Source organism: Lipophrys pholis, assembly GCF_963383615.2.
Source record: "Lipophrys pholis genome assembly, chromosome: 22".
Taxonomy (NCBI): domain Eukaryota; kingdom Metazoa; phylum Chordata; class Actinopteri; order Blenniiformes; family Blenniidae; genus Lipophrys; species Lipophrys pholis.
In genome coordinates, this window is record NC_137644.1 from 19,832,955 (window position 1) to 19,850,280 (window position 17,326).

The 17,326-nt window shown below is 46.3% G+C and overlaps 1 protein-coding gene across 2 annotated transcripts; it reads right to left on the reverse strand.

Moving 5' to 3' along the window:
* Positions 1–1,615: 1,615 nt before the first annotated feature.
* scaf11 (SR-related CTD-associated factor 11) lies at positions 1,616–15,359 on the reverse strand. 2 transcript variants are annotated; one of them, XM_080492207.1, is made up of 15 exons: positions 15,170–15,359; positions 12,108–12,154; positions 11,869–12,014; positions 11,708–11,785; positions 11,273–11,352; positions 11,068–11,147; positions 10,940–10,977; positions 10,788–10,858; positions 10,116–10,241; positions 9,846–9,946; positions 6,614–8,944; positions 3,467–3,792; positions 3,228–3,389; positions 2,956–3,075; positions 1,616–2,391 (listed from the first exon to the last, which is right to left on the reverse strand). In XM_080492207.1, the coding sequence occupies exons 2-15, from the start codon at positions 12,124–12,126 to the stop codon at positions 2,296–2,298; spliced, it is 3,774 nt and encodes a 1,257-aa protein (XP_080348333.1). In that variant the 5' UTR covers positions 12,127–12,154; positions 15,170–15,359; the 3' UTR covers positions 1,616–2,295. The 2 variants fall into 2 exon arrangements, with proteins under 2 accessions (XP_080348333.1, XP_080348334.1); XM_080492208.1 differs by having other exon boundaries at positions 1,620–2,391; positions 2,956–3,066.
* Between the last annotated feature and the right edge of the window lie 1,967 nt (positions 15,360–17,326).

Consider the following 17,326-nt stretch of genomic DNA (forward strand, 5'->3'; position numbering starts at 1 on the left):
GTGCACAATATGGGCGTTAGTCTTCCATCACAAAACAACTGCACCCCCTACTGGCCCACCATGAAAACTACACGGTTTTCAGAATTCCTGTGTCGATGGACACCATTTTCAAAACGACACGCAAAATGTTCCAACTCTGTCGCCGTGGAAACGGGGAGTAAAATGCAGTTTTTCTGAAAGAACTGATTCTGTACGTCGGCGCTATGGTCACAGTCGTCAATAGTAACGATCAAACTTGGTCGTCTGTCCGTACCAATGTGTGTTCTCACCAGCTCTCTGTGTGGTTTCATTGCAAAAACAAACAGCACCCACTAGTGGCCCAACATGAGAACTACACCGTTTTCAGAATTTCTATACAGATGGATCGTTTTCAGAAGGTTGCAGTGTAACGTTGATCCTCCTTCTTTTTTATAGTATCCAAGATCAATTTCACAAAACAGAGGAAGCAAAATCACCTGTTACCAGATTTGCTTTCTTTATTTAGACAAATATATTTACTTAATATGTTTGTAGACGAACATTCACGTGTGAACAAGGAGCAATTTGACAATGATGGATGTCAGTAATAAATAATTTATTAAAATTTATGGAAATATGTCAAGGTTCAAGTAGAAACTAATGTAATGGTGGAATTCATAGATGATTAATACAGATTTTACTTTCAACAAATGTAATTTATTCTCAGCTGTTTGTTAACTTTTATTTGAAATTTACAGCTTTGTGTGAGGCAAACATGCAGCGAGAGTTTAATCTTCTTCTTCTCTGCTTCGTTTACATCAGGAGTGGACGGAGTGTGACGAGAACACGTTCTCCCTGCGCAGGAATGGGTTTTTAAAAAAAACATGGATTAAACTGTAAAGATGTTTGCAGGGAAATAATCTCACTGGTGTTTTCATCTTTAGATGTTGAGACACGTTCAGTGTTGAAACACTGAAAACTCTTCCTCTCCGCACAGAAAAATAAATAAAAGGCTGTGACGCCACCGTGTGGCCGTAAAGCTGTAACGTCCTGGAAATCCACAACATCTCACGGGTGGAGACGACATCAAAATACTAAAGCTTTCTCTCCAAATGAGCTGCATTGGCAGAAATACTTTTTCCATCCAGGTTACTGTATAAAAGCACTTTCCTCAGACATATATATGAATATATATATCTATATATACATATATAAATAAAACTACCATATTTATTTTGTACAAATGTTGATTTAAGCATGAATTTCATGTCTTTTAGCTGTAAAACTCAGAAATAAATGATTAATATTATTTATGAATATTAAAGTAAATTGTGGCAGAATTTTTTTGAAACTTTGCGATACACAAACACAAAAGTATTTTTTTCATTGCTTTCATCTCCTAGTAACTAATGAATGATTTCAACTTTATTCTAAGCCTGAGAGGGTGTAGTCAGATATCATTAAACTCATTAAAACAAAGTCATAGGGAACCTCTGCACAGCGAGAACATGTAAATAAAAATAAAATAATAAATTGGTAAGTACAAGTTAAAGGTTTCGGTTCTCCAGGTCTGGCAGCTGAAATGTTCCATCAGATCTGAATCAGTAAAATCAAACGTATTGATTCTGAAGTCGACCAATGACGGAGACACACGGCTCGTTAGGAAGCAGCTAATTTATTTCACTACTTTCTGGATACTTCGCACAGTTCGTGTTCACACATCCACATTTATTACAGGGTCGGGCGGGGAGGGGGCGGAGTCTGTTCCGCCAGGTCGACCCCCTCCAAGACCTTCACTTTATACACTCCGCGCCGATCGGCCGAGGTCCAATCAGAGCCCGGATACAATCGCACCAATCAGACTCTCGATAAAGGCAACGCACACGTCGGAGGCGGAAATTCTTTAGCTGATTTACACAAGCGAGGACGCCGCTGCAGCAGCCAGCGCCCTGGGAGAGGCTCTCCAGCACACGAGCTGGCGAGCGCCGCGTCGACGTGACCCCGCCCACCGCCAATATCTATGCAAAATAAAGGGCTCTTGCATTACAATTTTTTTTTTTTTTTTCTGATTGGGTCCATCTTTTCTAACAAAATATGAAAATCTATAGAAAAAATCTGTCAAGAAAAGGTAGAGATATCAAAAAAAAAAAAAAAAAGGAGAAGAAGAAGAAGAAGAAGAAGAGGAGGAAAAACTCTGGCTCTCCGTCGTCTTTCGGCTCGGAGGTCCAATTCCAGCGAGAGGAAATTGCACTTGAGCAGCTGAGTGTGTGTGAGAGGGCGACGCCGCCCCGGCAGCTGGGGAGGGGGGGAGGGGAGGGGGGGAAAGGGGGAGGGGTCTCATTTCTTGCGGGCGTGTTTGTATTTGTCCACGTACGCCTTCACCAGGTTGGCCACCTTGCCAGAGTTCACCTCGCCGCTCTTACTGTGACACACCTGAGGAGGAAAATCAAAAGATTGTTCAAGACGAAGAACAAACATCCTGAACGCCGCCGCTCTCATGGTCGCTGACCTCGGCAAATAACACTCATGCAAAGATATATCTAAAAAATAAAATGATTAAAATTGCGAGGACTAAGTTTTATTTAATTTTGTTTAGGAAAAGAAAGAGAAATGAAAGGAAAGAAAAAAAGAACGTCCGATATCAGAGGAGAAAATCTTTTTGATTTGAGCAGTGAAACATTTATTCCTCTGATAAAGTCGCTGTTCATAAAAACAGGTTAAATATCTATATTATCTATATTATGTACTGACCAAGCAGCAAACATGCAGACATTCCACTACTTCTGATGAAAGAAGAACTGTGACATTAAACGAGGCGGTGATTCATTCCAGCGAAAGAAAAACAAACTTCCGTCTTCTGAGTGGGAAAACGACCGGAGCGCCGCCGAGCCGTCGGTTCAAGTGAAAACGACGGCTCACGTAAACACCATGTGTTTTACGTGAGCTGAAAACTGTGCAGTTGGCGTGTAGGGCCACTAGTGGGCGCCGCTCGTTTACCTTCTCCACTGCTTTGCGGACGATCTCCTTGTACTCCTCCTTTGTGATTTCCTTCTTTTGGTAATACGGCTTGATGGCTGTCTTCACTTCATTTATCGCCTTTTCCTGGATCTGTTGTTTCTAGAGCACAGACATGCAGTTATTGTACGATTTGAGTGTGTGTGTGTGTGTGTGTGTGTGTGTGTGTGTGTGTGTGTGTGTGTGTGTGTGTGTGTGTGTGTGTGTGTGTGTGTGTGTGTGTGTGTGTGTGTGTGTGTGTGTGTGTGCGCTACCTTTTCCTTTTTGGAGCTGTCAGCCTGAGCCCTGCTGTGCTGAGTGGTGGAGGACGGCAGCGCCATGGCGGCGGCGGGGCCCTGGCTCACCGCCCCCACCATGGCTTTGGTTGGCGTGGGAAGCAGGCTGGGTTTCCCATAACCCCCCATGGTGCTCGCCATCTAGGACAAGGCAGAGGACGGTGAGGATTGTGGGAAACAAACATGTGAACCCGCCCCCCCGGTCACGTCCTGAGTACCTGTGCTGCGTGGTTGTCGGGCTGGGACGCCGCCGTCACCGCCGTCAGGCTGCCCTGCTGCATGGGCGGTGGCGGCGGGGGAGGGGGCGGGAGGCCCTGAGCGCCGACGGCGGGCACCTGAAGCAGCGGCACGGCGGGGTGGAGGTGCATGGGGACCTGAGGGGGCATGGCGTAGGGCGCGGCGGGCTGCAGGCTGACCGGCAGAGCGCCGCGGGGGCCCGGCAGGGGGTAGTGGAGCACGTTCATCTGGGGGGGGACCATGTTCATGACCGGCACCGGGGCGTTGCCCGGGACCACCAGGGGCGGAGCCTCGCTCTTAGGGGGGTCTGGAACGCACAATGAGAAGACGGATTTAGAAAGACAGAAATGTAGTTTGATCGACACCAAGAAGCGACGCTCCAGCACAAAGTAAAGTAGTCTGTGTACAGCTTGTGTGTAAATTGACCGTCTACTCAAAATAACTCTGCCGTTCATGTCTAAACCGCCAGCGAGTACACCCCGAGTACACCTCGAGTACACTTCGAAGTGAAAATATCCAAGTTGGAAACGTGTCAATATTTTGTGGTACATTATTTTCATGCACTGCCTTAACTAGGGACGAGTACCTTTAAACCCAGTACTGCTACTCAACTGTACCAATTTTTGATACTTCTGTGTCTTTATGTGGTAATAAATGTTCATTTGTTTCATATTTCTCAAAATCAAAACAACATTTTCACTAATTTGCTCAACATTAAAACCCTGAACTTCGCAGTGTTTTGTTCTTGATGCAGTAATTAAAACCCAGCTCCACTTCCTTTCCCTTCTAGAAGCATTGTGATGGTAGAGCTGTAGATTAAAGTAAATACCAGGTGTCCAGAATGGCAAATCTACAGTATATATTTCTATATGTGATTTTAAAGAACTAATTATAGGGGACAGCATTAAATGCAACACAATACATGCTACAGTCGTATTTGAACAGTATTTGCTATGTACTATTTTATGTATTTATTCATGTACTTATTTCTACAAGCTTTGCGAAATGTGTTTTTTCCTCCACCATCACTCAGAAACTTTCAGGTAAGGGAGGGGCGGAGCTCCACCAGGTGAGCGGAGCAGCTGAGTCGGGCTTCCTGCTGTATGAGCTTCAGGAGCCGCTAGCCGCTAGCGCAGGGGTGGGCATTGCTGGTCCTCGAGGGCCGCAGTCCTGCATGTTTTCCACGTCTCCCTGCTCAAACACACCTGAGTTGTCATGATGAGGCTCTGCAGAAAGCTTGATAACGAGCCAATAATTGCTGTCAGCTGTCTTGATGTGAGGACACATAGAAACCGTGCAGGACTGCGGTCCTCGAGGACCAGGAATGCCCACCCCTGCGCTAGCAGCTAGTAGCAGCTAGTAGCAGTAGCAGCACGGCTGCTTTCACCCACAGGTCGACTCCAGTGGGTAATGTGATATATTTCTACAGCAGTAGCACAACAGTGACACTCCTGTTTTCCTCTGCAGCTGGACGGCTGGAGCCAGAATGACTCAGCGAACCAGGTAATGAACGTGATGACTCGTGAGTCACCGCTCAGTAAAGTGACTTCACTGCTTCGAACTTCTCAATGTTTGAATGAAATAAGTTCATCTTGGTCTGATCAGAACACAGGACGAGGTTCCAGTGATCAATATCTTCAGTCTCGTACGTCAGCCTACGCCGTCTTTATGTGGAGCAATAATTCTCTTTCAGATCCTCAGAGGTTCTGAGGTTCTTTGCCATGAGGTTCCATGTTGAACTTCCAGTCACCAGTATGAGAGCGTGTGCGAGCAAAAACACCAACTTTATCACACCTGCAACCTCGTAACAGGAACGAGTCACATGATGACCTTTTCATTGAGGACTGACCTCGCTTTTGTTAGGCGACGGTAAAACTCCAGTCATTTCAAGTTGTACACTGACTACTTTACATTGCGTCAGTATGCGCTGTACAAGTGGGAATGGGGAAAAAAATACAAAGCGGAATCCAACTAGATTTATTAGAATAAATGGTTTTACAACATACAAACAGAAATGAGACTGTAGTTTAGACACCAGTCCACTGAGTTGGTGCTGTTCTTTAGTAAACCCAGCACAACGTAGGAACTCAAGCTCCATTAAACAGTGATTCTTTGGCCACGTTTCCATGACAACGTTTCATGGTAAAACACGTCGTTTAGGCTTTTTGGGTTCAGGGAACATGGCCACGTTTTGAAATTGATGCTCATTTACACAGAAATGGCAGAAACAGTGAGAATTGCAGTTTCAGTTGGGCCACAAGTGGGTGCTGTTTTGTTTTTGTACAACACACAAGTCCCATATTATATAGTTTTTCAACAGTTTCACACAGTTGTCAGTATCCAACAACATTGTATTGCCCCTAACCTCAGCCTTGATCCTGAATTTCAGCCAGTCAAAGACCTCAGACTGGCTGAAACAGTACTACTCGTCTCCATACCTGGACCGACACTCCAGAAGTGAAGACAGTCTGTCCTCTCTGTCCCTGGCTTGTTTCAGGTTTTAAAAAGTGTGTTGCTCCAACCAGCCAATCAGAAATCAAACGAAAGGAAGTACTTCCTCCTCTTCCCAAGATGGGCATGTGTGGGCGGAGCCAGTCCAGCTCACACAGACACACCAGATTCTGAATGCAGCTCCTATGAGCCAATATTTATATGAGGAAAATCAAGGAGGAGCTAGAAACTTAGAATACTGAAGGTTTCTGGACCGACCAGACCAGGTGGAGGAGATGAGAAGTTTAAAGAACAGAACATTTGCTTCCTGGAGTCAAATTCCAGTCCTGGATCCAATAGAGACGCTGCAGAACAAACCTAGGAACATGAATGACCTAAAACCTGTTCCATCAAAAAGAATTCACCAAACTCCCTCTTGAGCATTTGATGAAATGGAAAGGTCCATTTGAAGTTACTGCTGCCCAAGAAGGTTCAACCTGTTTTTAAAACTGACTTTTTCCACTGCGCATGTTTCTACTCACGTGTTTGTCTATACTCGTGACTGGAGATTGGATGAACTATTATGAGTTTAAAAACACATCAACAGTCATTAGAGAGACTGACACTGGAGTAAAGCAGCCATAGAAGCAGGAGAATAAAACCCATTGAATAAAGATCTCAGAGAAGAAGCCACTGACCTGGAGTTGCAGCCGGCTGCTCCTCCTCTTGTCGGTTCCAGATGCCTGCTCCTCCCCTCTCTCTCTTAGAGTAATAATCCTGGACGTCGGCAGGCAGCGTTCTCCTCACCGCCCAACTGGAAGCGGAGGACCAGCCTGAGCGGTCCAGCATGGACTCGCTCGATTCGGACTCTTTCCTCCGCCCGCCGCCCCGGTTCTCGTTGAAGCGGCTGTACGCGTCGTTCCCTGAATTGGTGCCTGTACCTGAGAAGTTGTTTCGGGGCTGCCAGCGGTTGTCGCCCGTTTCCTCCTGTTGGTTATAGAAGCTCCGGTTGCCGCCGCTGCCGCCGCCCCGCCCCCCGCCCCGGCCGAGGTCAAACGCTCCGCGGCCCCCTCGTCCCCGCGGCTCTCCTCGGTTCCCGCCACTGTTGCGGTGGTCTTCCCAGCGTGAGCTGCCAAAGTCCCGGTTCCTTCCCTCAGGTTCAGCCCGAGTCTTTTCTGTGACCCAGTCAGGATTCTCCGACCAGCCCTGGCGCTCAGGAGAACTCTCTGGAGGGACACCATTTTCAAAGCGGCCAGCGCCTCCTTGAAGCCTCCGCCCCTCGCCAGCAGACCCCCCGCTGGGCCCGGACCTCCAGCCGCCCCATCGCTCTTTCCTCTGAGGAGAATGCTCTCTGGATGTGGGCCGGTCGGGGCTGGGACCTCGCCTGTACGACGTGGTCCTGGATCGAGATCTTGACCGGGAGCGGGATCTGGATCGAGTGCGACTCCTGGACCGCCGCCGCCTCCTTTCACGACTGCGATCTCTCCTGGAATAGTCCCTCTCCCCATCTCGATCCCGCTCTCTCTCTTTGCTGCGAGCTCGCGAGGAGCGTCTTGACGACGGGCTGCCATCGCGTTCTCTGGAGCGCGAGCGCGAGTGTCTGGACGATTCTCGCTTCGAGTCCTTTTTTGGCGACCAGGTGGAGGTGGGGGAGTGGAAGCGAGAGCGCCGAGGCTTTCCATTCTTCCTCTCTTGGCTTTTGTCTCTGTCATGTTGGTCCTTGGTTCCCTCCTCCTCCTCCTTGACACCCCCTTTGTTGGCGCCCTCCTCCTTGGCGCTCCCCTCCTCCTTGGCGCTCCCCTCCTCCTTGGCGCTCCCCTCCTCCTTGGCGCGCCGGCTTTCAGAAGCAGTCGCAGCAGTTTCTGCAGCAGTCGGCGGAGCGCTCTCACTCGCTATTTCCAACCTGGGATTGTCCTCTTGCTCGCTCGTCGGTGAACTACAGTCCATGGGGACGATGCTCGTGTCATCCTTGGTTGAGCTCTCATCTTTGACGCCGTCCTCGCAGCTCTCGACTCCTGAATGCTCCTCAGAGTCCAACATTTTTGCGTCGGGAACCTCAGATTGCTTCGATTCTGCGCCTGCGATATTTTCCTCGGACTCTGCCGGTGAGGACGAAACCACTTGCTCCACGTTCTCGGCCGATTCGGCGACTTCTTCTTTTGAAGAGTCTTTCTCGTTGGCTTCTTGTGAATCCTCACAGACGTCCATGTTGGAATCCTGGTCATCACACTGTGCAGATGGTGGCTCTTCAGGGGCAGCGGGACTCATCGACGTCTGATCCTCGGAGTCCTCTCCAGGGGAAGCTGGACTGGGAGGCTCCTCCTTCTCCTCCTCTTCCTCTTCTTTCTGACTCTGGGGAGCCTCGGAGGAGGAAAGAGGGCTGGGAGGAGGTGAGTCCGACTGGTAGGAAACCTCGTCGTCATCAGATTTCTCTTCTTGTTTGTCTTGGTTAGATTGTTCCTGAGTTTCATCACTGTCCGGCGCCACGTTGTTCACCAGCGCCGCTGCTCCGTCTTCGTCAGCAGAGTTGCTCTCATCGTGATCTTCTTTCACGCTTCCTTCAGCATCAGATTGCTGCTGTTCTCCGATGTTCAGGTCGTGCTCCTGCTGATCTCTCTCTTCCTCCTTCTCCTCCTTGTCACTTTTATCACCCTCTTCCTCCTCCTCCTCCTCCACCTCTTCTTCACTTGCCGCTTGACTAACAACCTCGGGGGAGTGTTTCTTTCTTGCTGGAGCTTTCCGTTTCCCGCTGGCCTTCCGGTTTGTGACCCGTTTGCCCTTCCTCTTGGCGGGTACCTGAGAGGTCTTGCCGGGCTGACCGGCGGACGAGTCGGAGTCGGACACACTGGACTGAGGCGGCGGCGACGCTGCGTCAGATGCTGGAGCCTCTTCCTGGCTTTTGTTGCGCACAGACCGTCTGGACGGTCGGGCCTCTGCCTCTTTGGTGGGAGCTTTGGAGGCTGAACCTCTGCCTCCTCGCTTTTCACCTCCTTTGGGACACGTGATGGCGCAGACGACACCCTGAAACACTGCGGGACACAAACAGGCTGGTGTGAAGGCTGTCAGGGAAACCATCACACATAAAATGTCAGAATATTAGCAGCGGGACTAATATGTCCAGTCAATCCTACTGAGTGGAATCCGATCAGAATAAACTATAGAACCGTTTTCAAAAGTTTATGAATTCCGTCTCTAATCCGAGGTCTTATGTTGTTCAGAGCTGAAAAGGTTCATTCTTTAACATCACACTTTCTCTGGTCCTAACTCCAGACTGACATCACTTCTAAAAAGAGGAAACTTTAAGAATTGCAACTTCCTGTTAATATGTTTATATTGTGTCCAGCCAACAGATCACCTGTCCAATAGTCCTGCCGTCTAATCAGCATCTTGATACGAGACACCAGTGAGGTGGAAGGTTTATTCTCGGCAGAGGAGAAATGCTCACCAACACAGACCAAGACAAAATTGTGAACAATATTTGAAAGATATAGGCCTTTGGTGTATATATATATTGTCTTAGATCTTTGAGTTCAGCTTATGAAAAATGGGAGCAAAAACCAAAGTGTTAAGAAATTAACAAAAAAATCAATGTTTCCTTTGAGGTTTGGTTGGATTAAAGCCTCCTGCTGGCTGTAAACCCTGCAACAAACACTGAGAATTATAATACGCTGGTGTATTCCAAAAGACTTTAGCTTTAATGCAGATTTTTTTTTTTTTTGATGTATTACGAACAACCTGAGGTGTCGTCAAAAATCCAACCTACATTTCAAGCCAATAAGGTAGTTAATTTTTTAGTAATCTGTAATCTTAAGGAAAATGAGGACGGGAGCTTTGATCCCAGAGCTCAGGCTGCAGATCAACTCACTCCTAACAGCAGAGTCGTCAGCCAAAGAGAACTCGTAACGGGGACTCGTGTGTGATGCGACTCACCGAAATGACTCGGGCCAAACGATGGGCTGGGGGTAAATGGAGATGAGATGAGTCCAAATGGAAATGGACTGTGGTTCCAACTAGTTCCATAGAAGCTCTGCCTGTAAACCAGCAAAGTGGCAAAAGAACCGTCAAGAGTTTCTCTGACTGACTCCAGAAGACATGCAGCCACATTTCTACCTGAGTTCAACAAAATGAGTTGGAATGGTCACAAATGAGGCGCAGAGTTTGACTCCAGGTTTGCAGAGAGGCTGCAGAAGAAGTGATTACCTGGAGGCGCCGCTGGCGGGGATGGGAGCAGCGGGAGAGATCCATGGACAGTGTTGTGCCTGAGGTTTGCACTGCTTGAATCCAGTGTCGTACGGTACTTCTTCTGTCAGCCAGACAGGATCTGGTCTGCAGGACCACGGCAAAAACAAACGTCAACAGAAGCAACAAGTTTTCCTTTTCTAAACTATATACACTCTTCTCTGGACCTATCCTCGGAGTTGGCAGATTGAAACGTGCTATATGTACCTCTTTATCTATTATATCTCCCTTAATTTATCTTTGTTCATATATTTATTTTAACTCTTAATTTATTTATCGTATTTATTTTTTTCTTATCTCCTTTAATCTATTTATTCATCTATTTACTTTATCTCCCTTAATCTATCTATCTCTTTACTTTCTTATCTCCTTTTATTTATCTCGCCATCTTTTTTCTCTTAATTTATCTATCTTTTTTAATAAATTTTTATTTTTCCTTAAGTGTTTGGCCTGGTAGTAGGTTGTTGACTTTCAGATGCGACTCTAGGTTTACTTTTTTTATTTTTCTAACACGGTTGTAATTCACACTGTGTGTCTATAATGTTCAAAATATTTTATAAATAAAGTTTGGGTGGAAAAAACAACAACAAAGGCAATAAGTTGACATGACTTCACACACTGACTGTCACTTACACTTCCTGTGTTGACGACATCGACGAGACGCAAGGAGGCGGAGACCAGGTACAGCACTCGGTTCCTCTCACCTTCAATTCAAAGACAAAGTCGGTCAATGAGAGCATCGAAGCTTTAAAAGAAACGTGGAACGGTTAAAAATGAAGTCAGACCTTCTTCCTGCTCAGTGAAGAAGGATCCTCATCATTGCCTGAAAGAAGAAAGACAAGCTGTCAGATCACGTAAACAACAAAAGGTGTAGCCGAACACGAAACGTGGAGACGGAGACGTTTGGACACACATTTCCTCACGAGTCCTTTTGTTTTGGAGTCCGCCGTCCTCTCCGCCTTCTGCCGCCTCGATCTTCTTGTGGGCTTGCTCCTAAAAAACACAACAACTCACTGAGACTCTGAAAACACCACGGACCCGTGAAAACGGGGAAAGAAACGCAACTTTTCCAAAACATTTGTTAAAAAGCGGCACAGTGATTTAATGTGGAAACTCACTTGAGACAGACTTTCTGCTCAGGGTTTCTACAGCAGCAGGTCTCAGCGTCAGCCGGAGTCGGACGCTTCCTCACCGGAACCTGAAAAAAACCAAGACACTGTCCCAGTTCATCTCCGCCAGGATTCACAACATCTCACTCTTCACACTTTATTCTGACTGGTCGGTGTGTCTTTAGTGCAACACGCCTTTTAAAATCTCTGCATTCGACACCACAAGCCCAGACGACTGCGTCATGCAGCAGGGAAGTCGTGCTCGATAGCAAGAGGTCAATATTTTATAGAAATATCTCCAATTCAGACACTTTTAAAGCTTGAATTCAGTCAATATGAACCTTTATAAGGTTGTTTGTTACTGTAAAGTATCTCAAATTCATAATATGATGCGTGTTCGACTACTGAATTTTCCCTGAAGCTTCCCCTGACAAACCAACGTACCTGCACACAGCTCAGATTGCCGTCCCACCTGTAGACCTTACTGAAGGGCCGCCGGTCCACCGGACAGGAAGCAGCCATCTGCAGACCCCCAAAAAAACAAAGACGGCGTCAGCACAGCCATCATTTTGAAAAGGTAGCAGTCGGTCGGCTCGGAGCGTCACCTCGGCCCACGTCAGGAGGCATCGCAGGCAGAAGACGTGGCAGCAGCTGTCGGGCATGGCGAGCTCGCCGCCAGGCAGGACGGCGAGGCAGATGGGACACCTCTCCGCCTCCTCAGCGTCTGGCCCGTCAGGCAGGCCCTGACCGCCTGCAGAGGAGAAGCGGTTCATTCATCGCTGCAAACAACGAGACACGACAAGACTTTCTGAGGCGGAGAAGGTAAAAACAGAAAGCGCCTCACCGCTTCCAGCTCCGGTCATGTCTGGCCCCGTCCTGTCCCGATCACCACTGCAACACACCGGAGAACAATTAAGCTTTACGTGGAATAAATAACACAACAGTCGATGATGAAAAGCTGAAGCGAGACGATTAGACATTATTTGCCAGTTAAACCAGAAGGTTTTATAAAAACTGGCTTTATGTTGAGACTGGACTCATTTAGTTTTGGGAAAATATAGACATTTTCATCTCATATTCTCGGTGCCACAACAAAGAAAACGTGTAAATTTATAGGTTATTATGGCACAATTTTACTGGCCCAGTCCTGAACCAAAAACATTTAACACCCCTGGTTGAAAAGCTTCAGGACGTCGCTGGAATACGTGGAGGGAAGAGGAACTCACTTTCAGAGGCAAACAAACTTCCAACAACCACATTAGGTTTTTAATGCTGCTGTGATTAAAGGCTTTCAGGTAGCTCCCAAAACACACAACGATCGTGAGCACAATGAAAGAGAAGCGTAGAAAAAAAGAAGAAAATCAAAGAGACGATAGTCACACGTTTTCCAGCTTTGCACGCTTCTTTAACTCGACTCTGTATTTCTGGTTTCAGGTGACGTCACAAAAACTTTATCGTCTAAACATAGAGCAGATGATCTGAGCACCGTTTGCAATGTGCTTCAAACAATGACGTAACAACCCCGCAGGATCACAACACGCCACAGCCAAAACGTCTGCGATGTGGAAATATTCCAAAGTAGAAAGTGAAAACAGCCGGCTGCGACGTCTGAACGAGAGAGAAGAGGAGTGAACGAGCAGCGGGCGATCATGTCAATGTCACTCCTTTAAAGCTTTTGGATCCTTTACCACTTTGTCGGGCCCCGTTCACTCCAGTGAAAACGCATCGTCTTTGTGTTTTCGTCTCAGAAAAGTTTTGCGTTTACGTGATGACGTTTTTTTTAAAGCAACGTCCGTTGTCATGGAAACGGTAGAAACGCTGACAATGGTGTAGTGAGTCGGTGCTGCTGGTAGGTTTTGTAATGAAACCAAACAAACACGCATGCAGGCAGAGAACAACACGCTACAGCGTACATACAAACACTGGAATGGACAGACGAGCACGTTGGATTGTTATTACGGTGACTGTCAAAATAAAAGTCCCCAGAGAATATGGACTGGGAGTCATGACACTCTGGAGAACACCACTGTTCTTCTTGCCCATCTACTGAGCACGTGCAGAAGAACCCTTTAGCAGGGCGGCAGTGTTTCAGAAAAGTTTCCACTGAGACGGAGCGTTTTGGAAAAGATGTTTCCAGTGGCGGCGAGCATCGATGTTCTCAGTGGCGGCGAGCATCGATGTCCTTAGTGTATAAACAAAATGTACGCTTCAGATCGGCCGATACTCAATTCTCCCCCCAGACGATAATCGGACCACGGCTCGGGAAGCTGTTCCATGAGGAGTTTGCATGTTCTCCCTGGACGGAGAACCTCCACGCCACGGCTGAATAACGCCGCTGCACAAAGGGAGAAACAGCCACTGAGATCCTGACATTAACGTACAGCTGCCGGCCCGTCGGGACAAAACCGTCAATGTTATCGAGGAACAAGCTGAAACAACTGGACCCGGCTGACTGCTGCGACTCGTCACAGCTGTCAGCGAGGAGCCACCGGGACCGACCCTCTACCACTCAATCTAGACAGGAAGTGACCTGCATCACGGAGATGGACGACGATCATCTGCAGGAGACACGCAGAGTGTCGGTGTGTTCCGCCGGCTCACTGGAGCATTAAAGTACGACTTGCTGTCAACAAAATCTGAAGCTGTTGGGGTTTTTTTTTTGTTGCCAGACGAACGGCGCAGAAATGTTGTTTACTGACGTTTCGTGGAAGACGAAAGAACCTTGCACGGTTCCCCCTGCTTCAGCACACCTCGATCTAACGTTGACGTCTTCATAAATCTCGTCCAGAATGAGGAGTTTCTCGTTACAAGTTGAAACCGGAGCAACAACTGGACCCGGCGAAGCGCCGAGACTCTTCAGAGCCTCGCATGGCGGCCGCCGCCTCCATTGCTGTGTGAACGGCTGGAGAAGAGACAAATCATTTACCATTGCATGCAGGACGCCAGTTCGACACGTGTGCAATATGTGGTGCAGCTGCACATGAATCAATGAAATGACTGCTCCAGGACCGATTCTGAGCTTTTAGGTGAAAGTGCATCTGTCTTTTCTGTGACTTTCAGATTTGATTTGTGGCCTAAGGAGAGTCTGATCTTCGAGGGAGACGTCTTAGAGGCTTTCCTGCTTCAGCACACATCAATCTAATGATCAAGTCCTCATCTAAGCTTGTATAAAGCCCAAACAGGAGTCTCTTCAGGTGTCACTGCACCGGGGAGAGAGCTTCACCATGAAGGATACACATGTGGAGCAGCTGTGCATGAACCAAACTGAATTAGAACTTTTTTTTTTTTAGTCTTTTCTGACAGGAAAAATCTCAGATGGAGAGTTTGAGCTCTGATATCCAGACTGAACGCTTCAGTATTAGTTCAGCCAGACTGAAGGCTAACTTTCTGTTTCTCCCTACACGTAGGCTCCTTGTCTACTTGTGACAGTCTCGGTTTTTCTCTCGACTCATTTCCAAACAACCTGACCAGCTGCAGCTCCCACTTTCCCTCAGGTTGACCCTGTCCCCTGGACTTAGTGGGATTACAGCACAACACCGCGTCCAGACCGTCCCCTGCATCACACGGGGGACCGAGACAGCGGCGGACTGAACTCTTGTCTGCAGTTTGTTTTGCAGTTCGGCCTGCTGGAGACAGAATTAGCTCCAACTTGCTCCCGCAGTGCCAACACGACGCTAACATGGTTGTTGTTGGTTAGCAGGGCAGCTAACAACACGGCTAGCCCCGCGGCCGGCCGGCCTCTGCCGGCACGGCCGCGAACGCGGCTGAAAAGAGATTAAATGTTGAATAAAGCCGAGGCGCGGCGGTTTCACTGAAGGTCACAAGTTAGCTCGCGGTTAGCTGGAAGCTAACAACAGCACCTGCTTACGCCGCTAGCCGCGCTTAGCATCGGGACGCGTCACTCACCGCGGCCGGTTGTTTTTCTTTTTTTATCCTCCGACGGGTCGGTTTTCTGGAGCTCCCGCTACTGAATGCCGACGAAATGCGCCGTGTGGGAATAGTTTTGGGCCGAAAACGGAGCGCAGCTTTCATAAAGTCTCCGCCACATGTCGCGCAGTCTGGATACGAGCTTGAGCAGCTGGCGCCCTCTAGCGGCGCCGCCGAGAACCGCGGGCGGATTTAACAAAGACATGAGAGCAACAGGTGGAGCAGGGACACAAAACATCCCGTTTTAAGGCTTTCTACTGCCACCAAACATCATCTATTCACAAATCCATTTATTGTTACGTCATGCAATGGGTCACTGCTGCCTGATGTGTAAATTTTACTGATGTGAAAACAATAAAAGACATCGGAATAATGCACGTTTAAGTAAACAAGACTTGAGCATTTGTGCCTCAGAGTCCAAAAGTCAAAGTTCATCTCAGAGATCATGTCTCACACAGGAAGAGGTGATCCAGTCTGATCCTACTACACCAGAAAGGTGCATCATGAGGATCGATTACAGAGGAAAGTTTATTCTTATAGCATCATTCAGACAGTCGGTTACAGGGAAGTAAAATTAATCCATTAAAACAATTCGATTTGCCTTGTCCGTTTCTTAGCAAATGGTCTACAATTTGATTTCTATCACAATGTTATTATTTTTTTTTTTTTTGCATTGATCAGGCTGAGGTTGATAACTTATTATTATAAACATGATTTTCTGAGTACAGTCTCAGCAAGAAAAGTTCGGGATCCAATAAAAAGTGCTTGGAGACCAAATCTTCATTATCTTGGTTTTCCTGCATGTTGTCAACCTCAACATCAGAAAGGATAAGATCCATAGTAAAGGCTGCACCGCAGAGCTTTAAGAGATTACTTTTATTGTCCATCTCAGTTATTTACCTGTTGATTGGTTTGTAGTTTTGATTTTGGAGGTTGTGGGAACCGACTGCACTTCTTTGTTCTCCTCTGAATCCTTCCTGATTATCAATCTGTTTGATTTAATCTGGATTACCACTCCTTATAACAAGGAGCAGGTTCATTGTATATTTGTGTTTGTTTTTTTATTCTGTGTTTTCTGGCGTATAATCTGGAGCTGTATCTAAGTTTAAATAAGAAAAGACAAGGTGATTATATAACTCAATCTGAAGCGATTAAGATAAAATAAAAATACACTAAAAGGTCATTAAAACTGCAAGCAGCGATGAACGTGCAAAATATAGATTTTACTAAGTTTGTAGGTGGCGCTGTGGAGCCATTTTGCCTTCCCATGTCTGAAACCATGGAAATACGTACATTACACTAAAACTATGATGGAATTAATTAGTCAACAAAACTTTTTCAGGGATGAAAACTTATTAAAAACAATAAACTTCCAGAGGAAGTTTATTGTGCCTGGACGTTTGTGTCCCAATCAAATGTTTTCTAGACTCAAAAATAATAATAAAACCCTTATCTTCTACAATGAGGTCCAAAACAAATGTGACATTATTGTGATTAGAATGACCATTTATTAAAAACAAACACCCTGTTTGATTCCTAAGACGTGATGCAGTAGGTTACTCACATGTTTGTCCTCTGTTATCTATTTTTGTTGATCATTTCAAATAATGCATAATATTCTTTTTTTAATCTTGATGTAAATAATTGGCCAGAGAACTTACTATGCATTTCAATGTATATTTGTTTTTTCCCTTTGTTTTTTCTTCATTATCAATAAGAAGAGGCTGTATCATATTATATTCTCTTTTTCACAAACCCACAAAAAAATAAGTTTTTCCCCTCGATTTTGCTCTTGACCTGATAATTATACGTTTCATCTAGTTACTGTGCTTACAAGACCACAGAGTGTATTTAAATCTTTATCAATCTCATTTTAGTTCCTTTCTTGAGCTTTTTAAATTAATCTTTCATTCATTTATTTATTTATTTTCCCCCGAACATTAAATATCACAATCAACAGTGTAATCTAATGAACCAAAGATGTTTCACCAAACAGTGAATATAGACAAAAGATCAATATAATCTGGTTGCATTTCTCAAAAGGAGAGGAAATAAGTATAATTTAATACATTTCACCCCTTCTCCATAAATAATACATTTTTTTGCTTCATTTATTTCATTTAAACACGTTAGAGC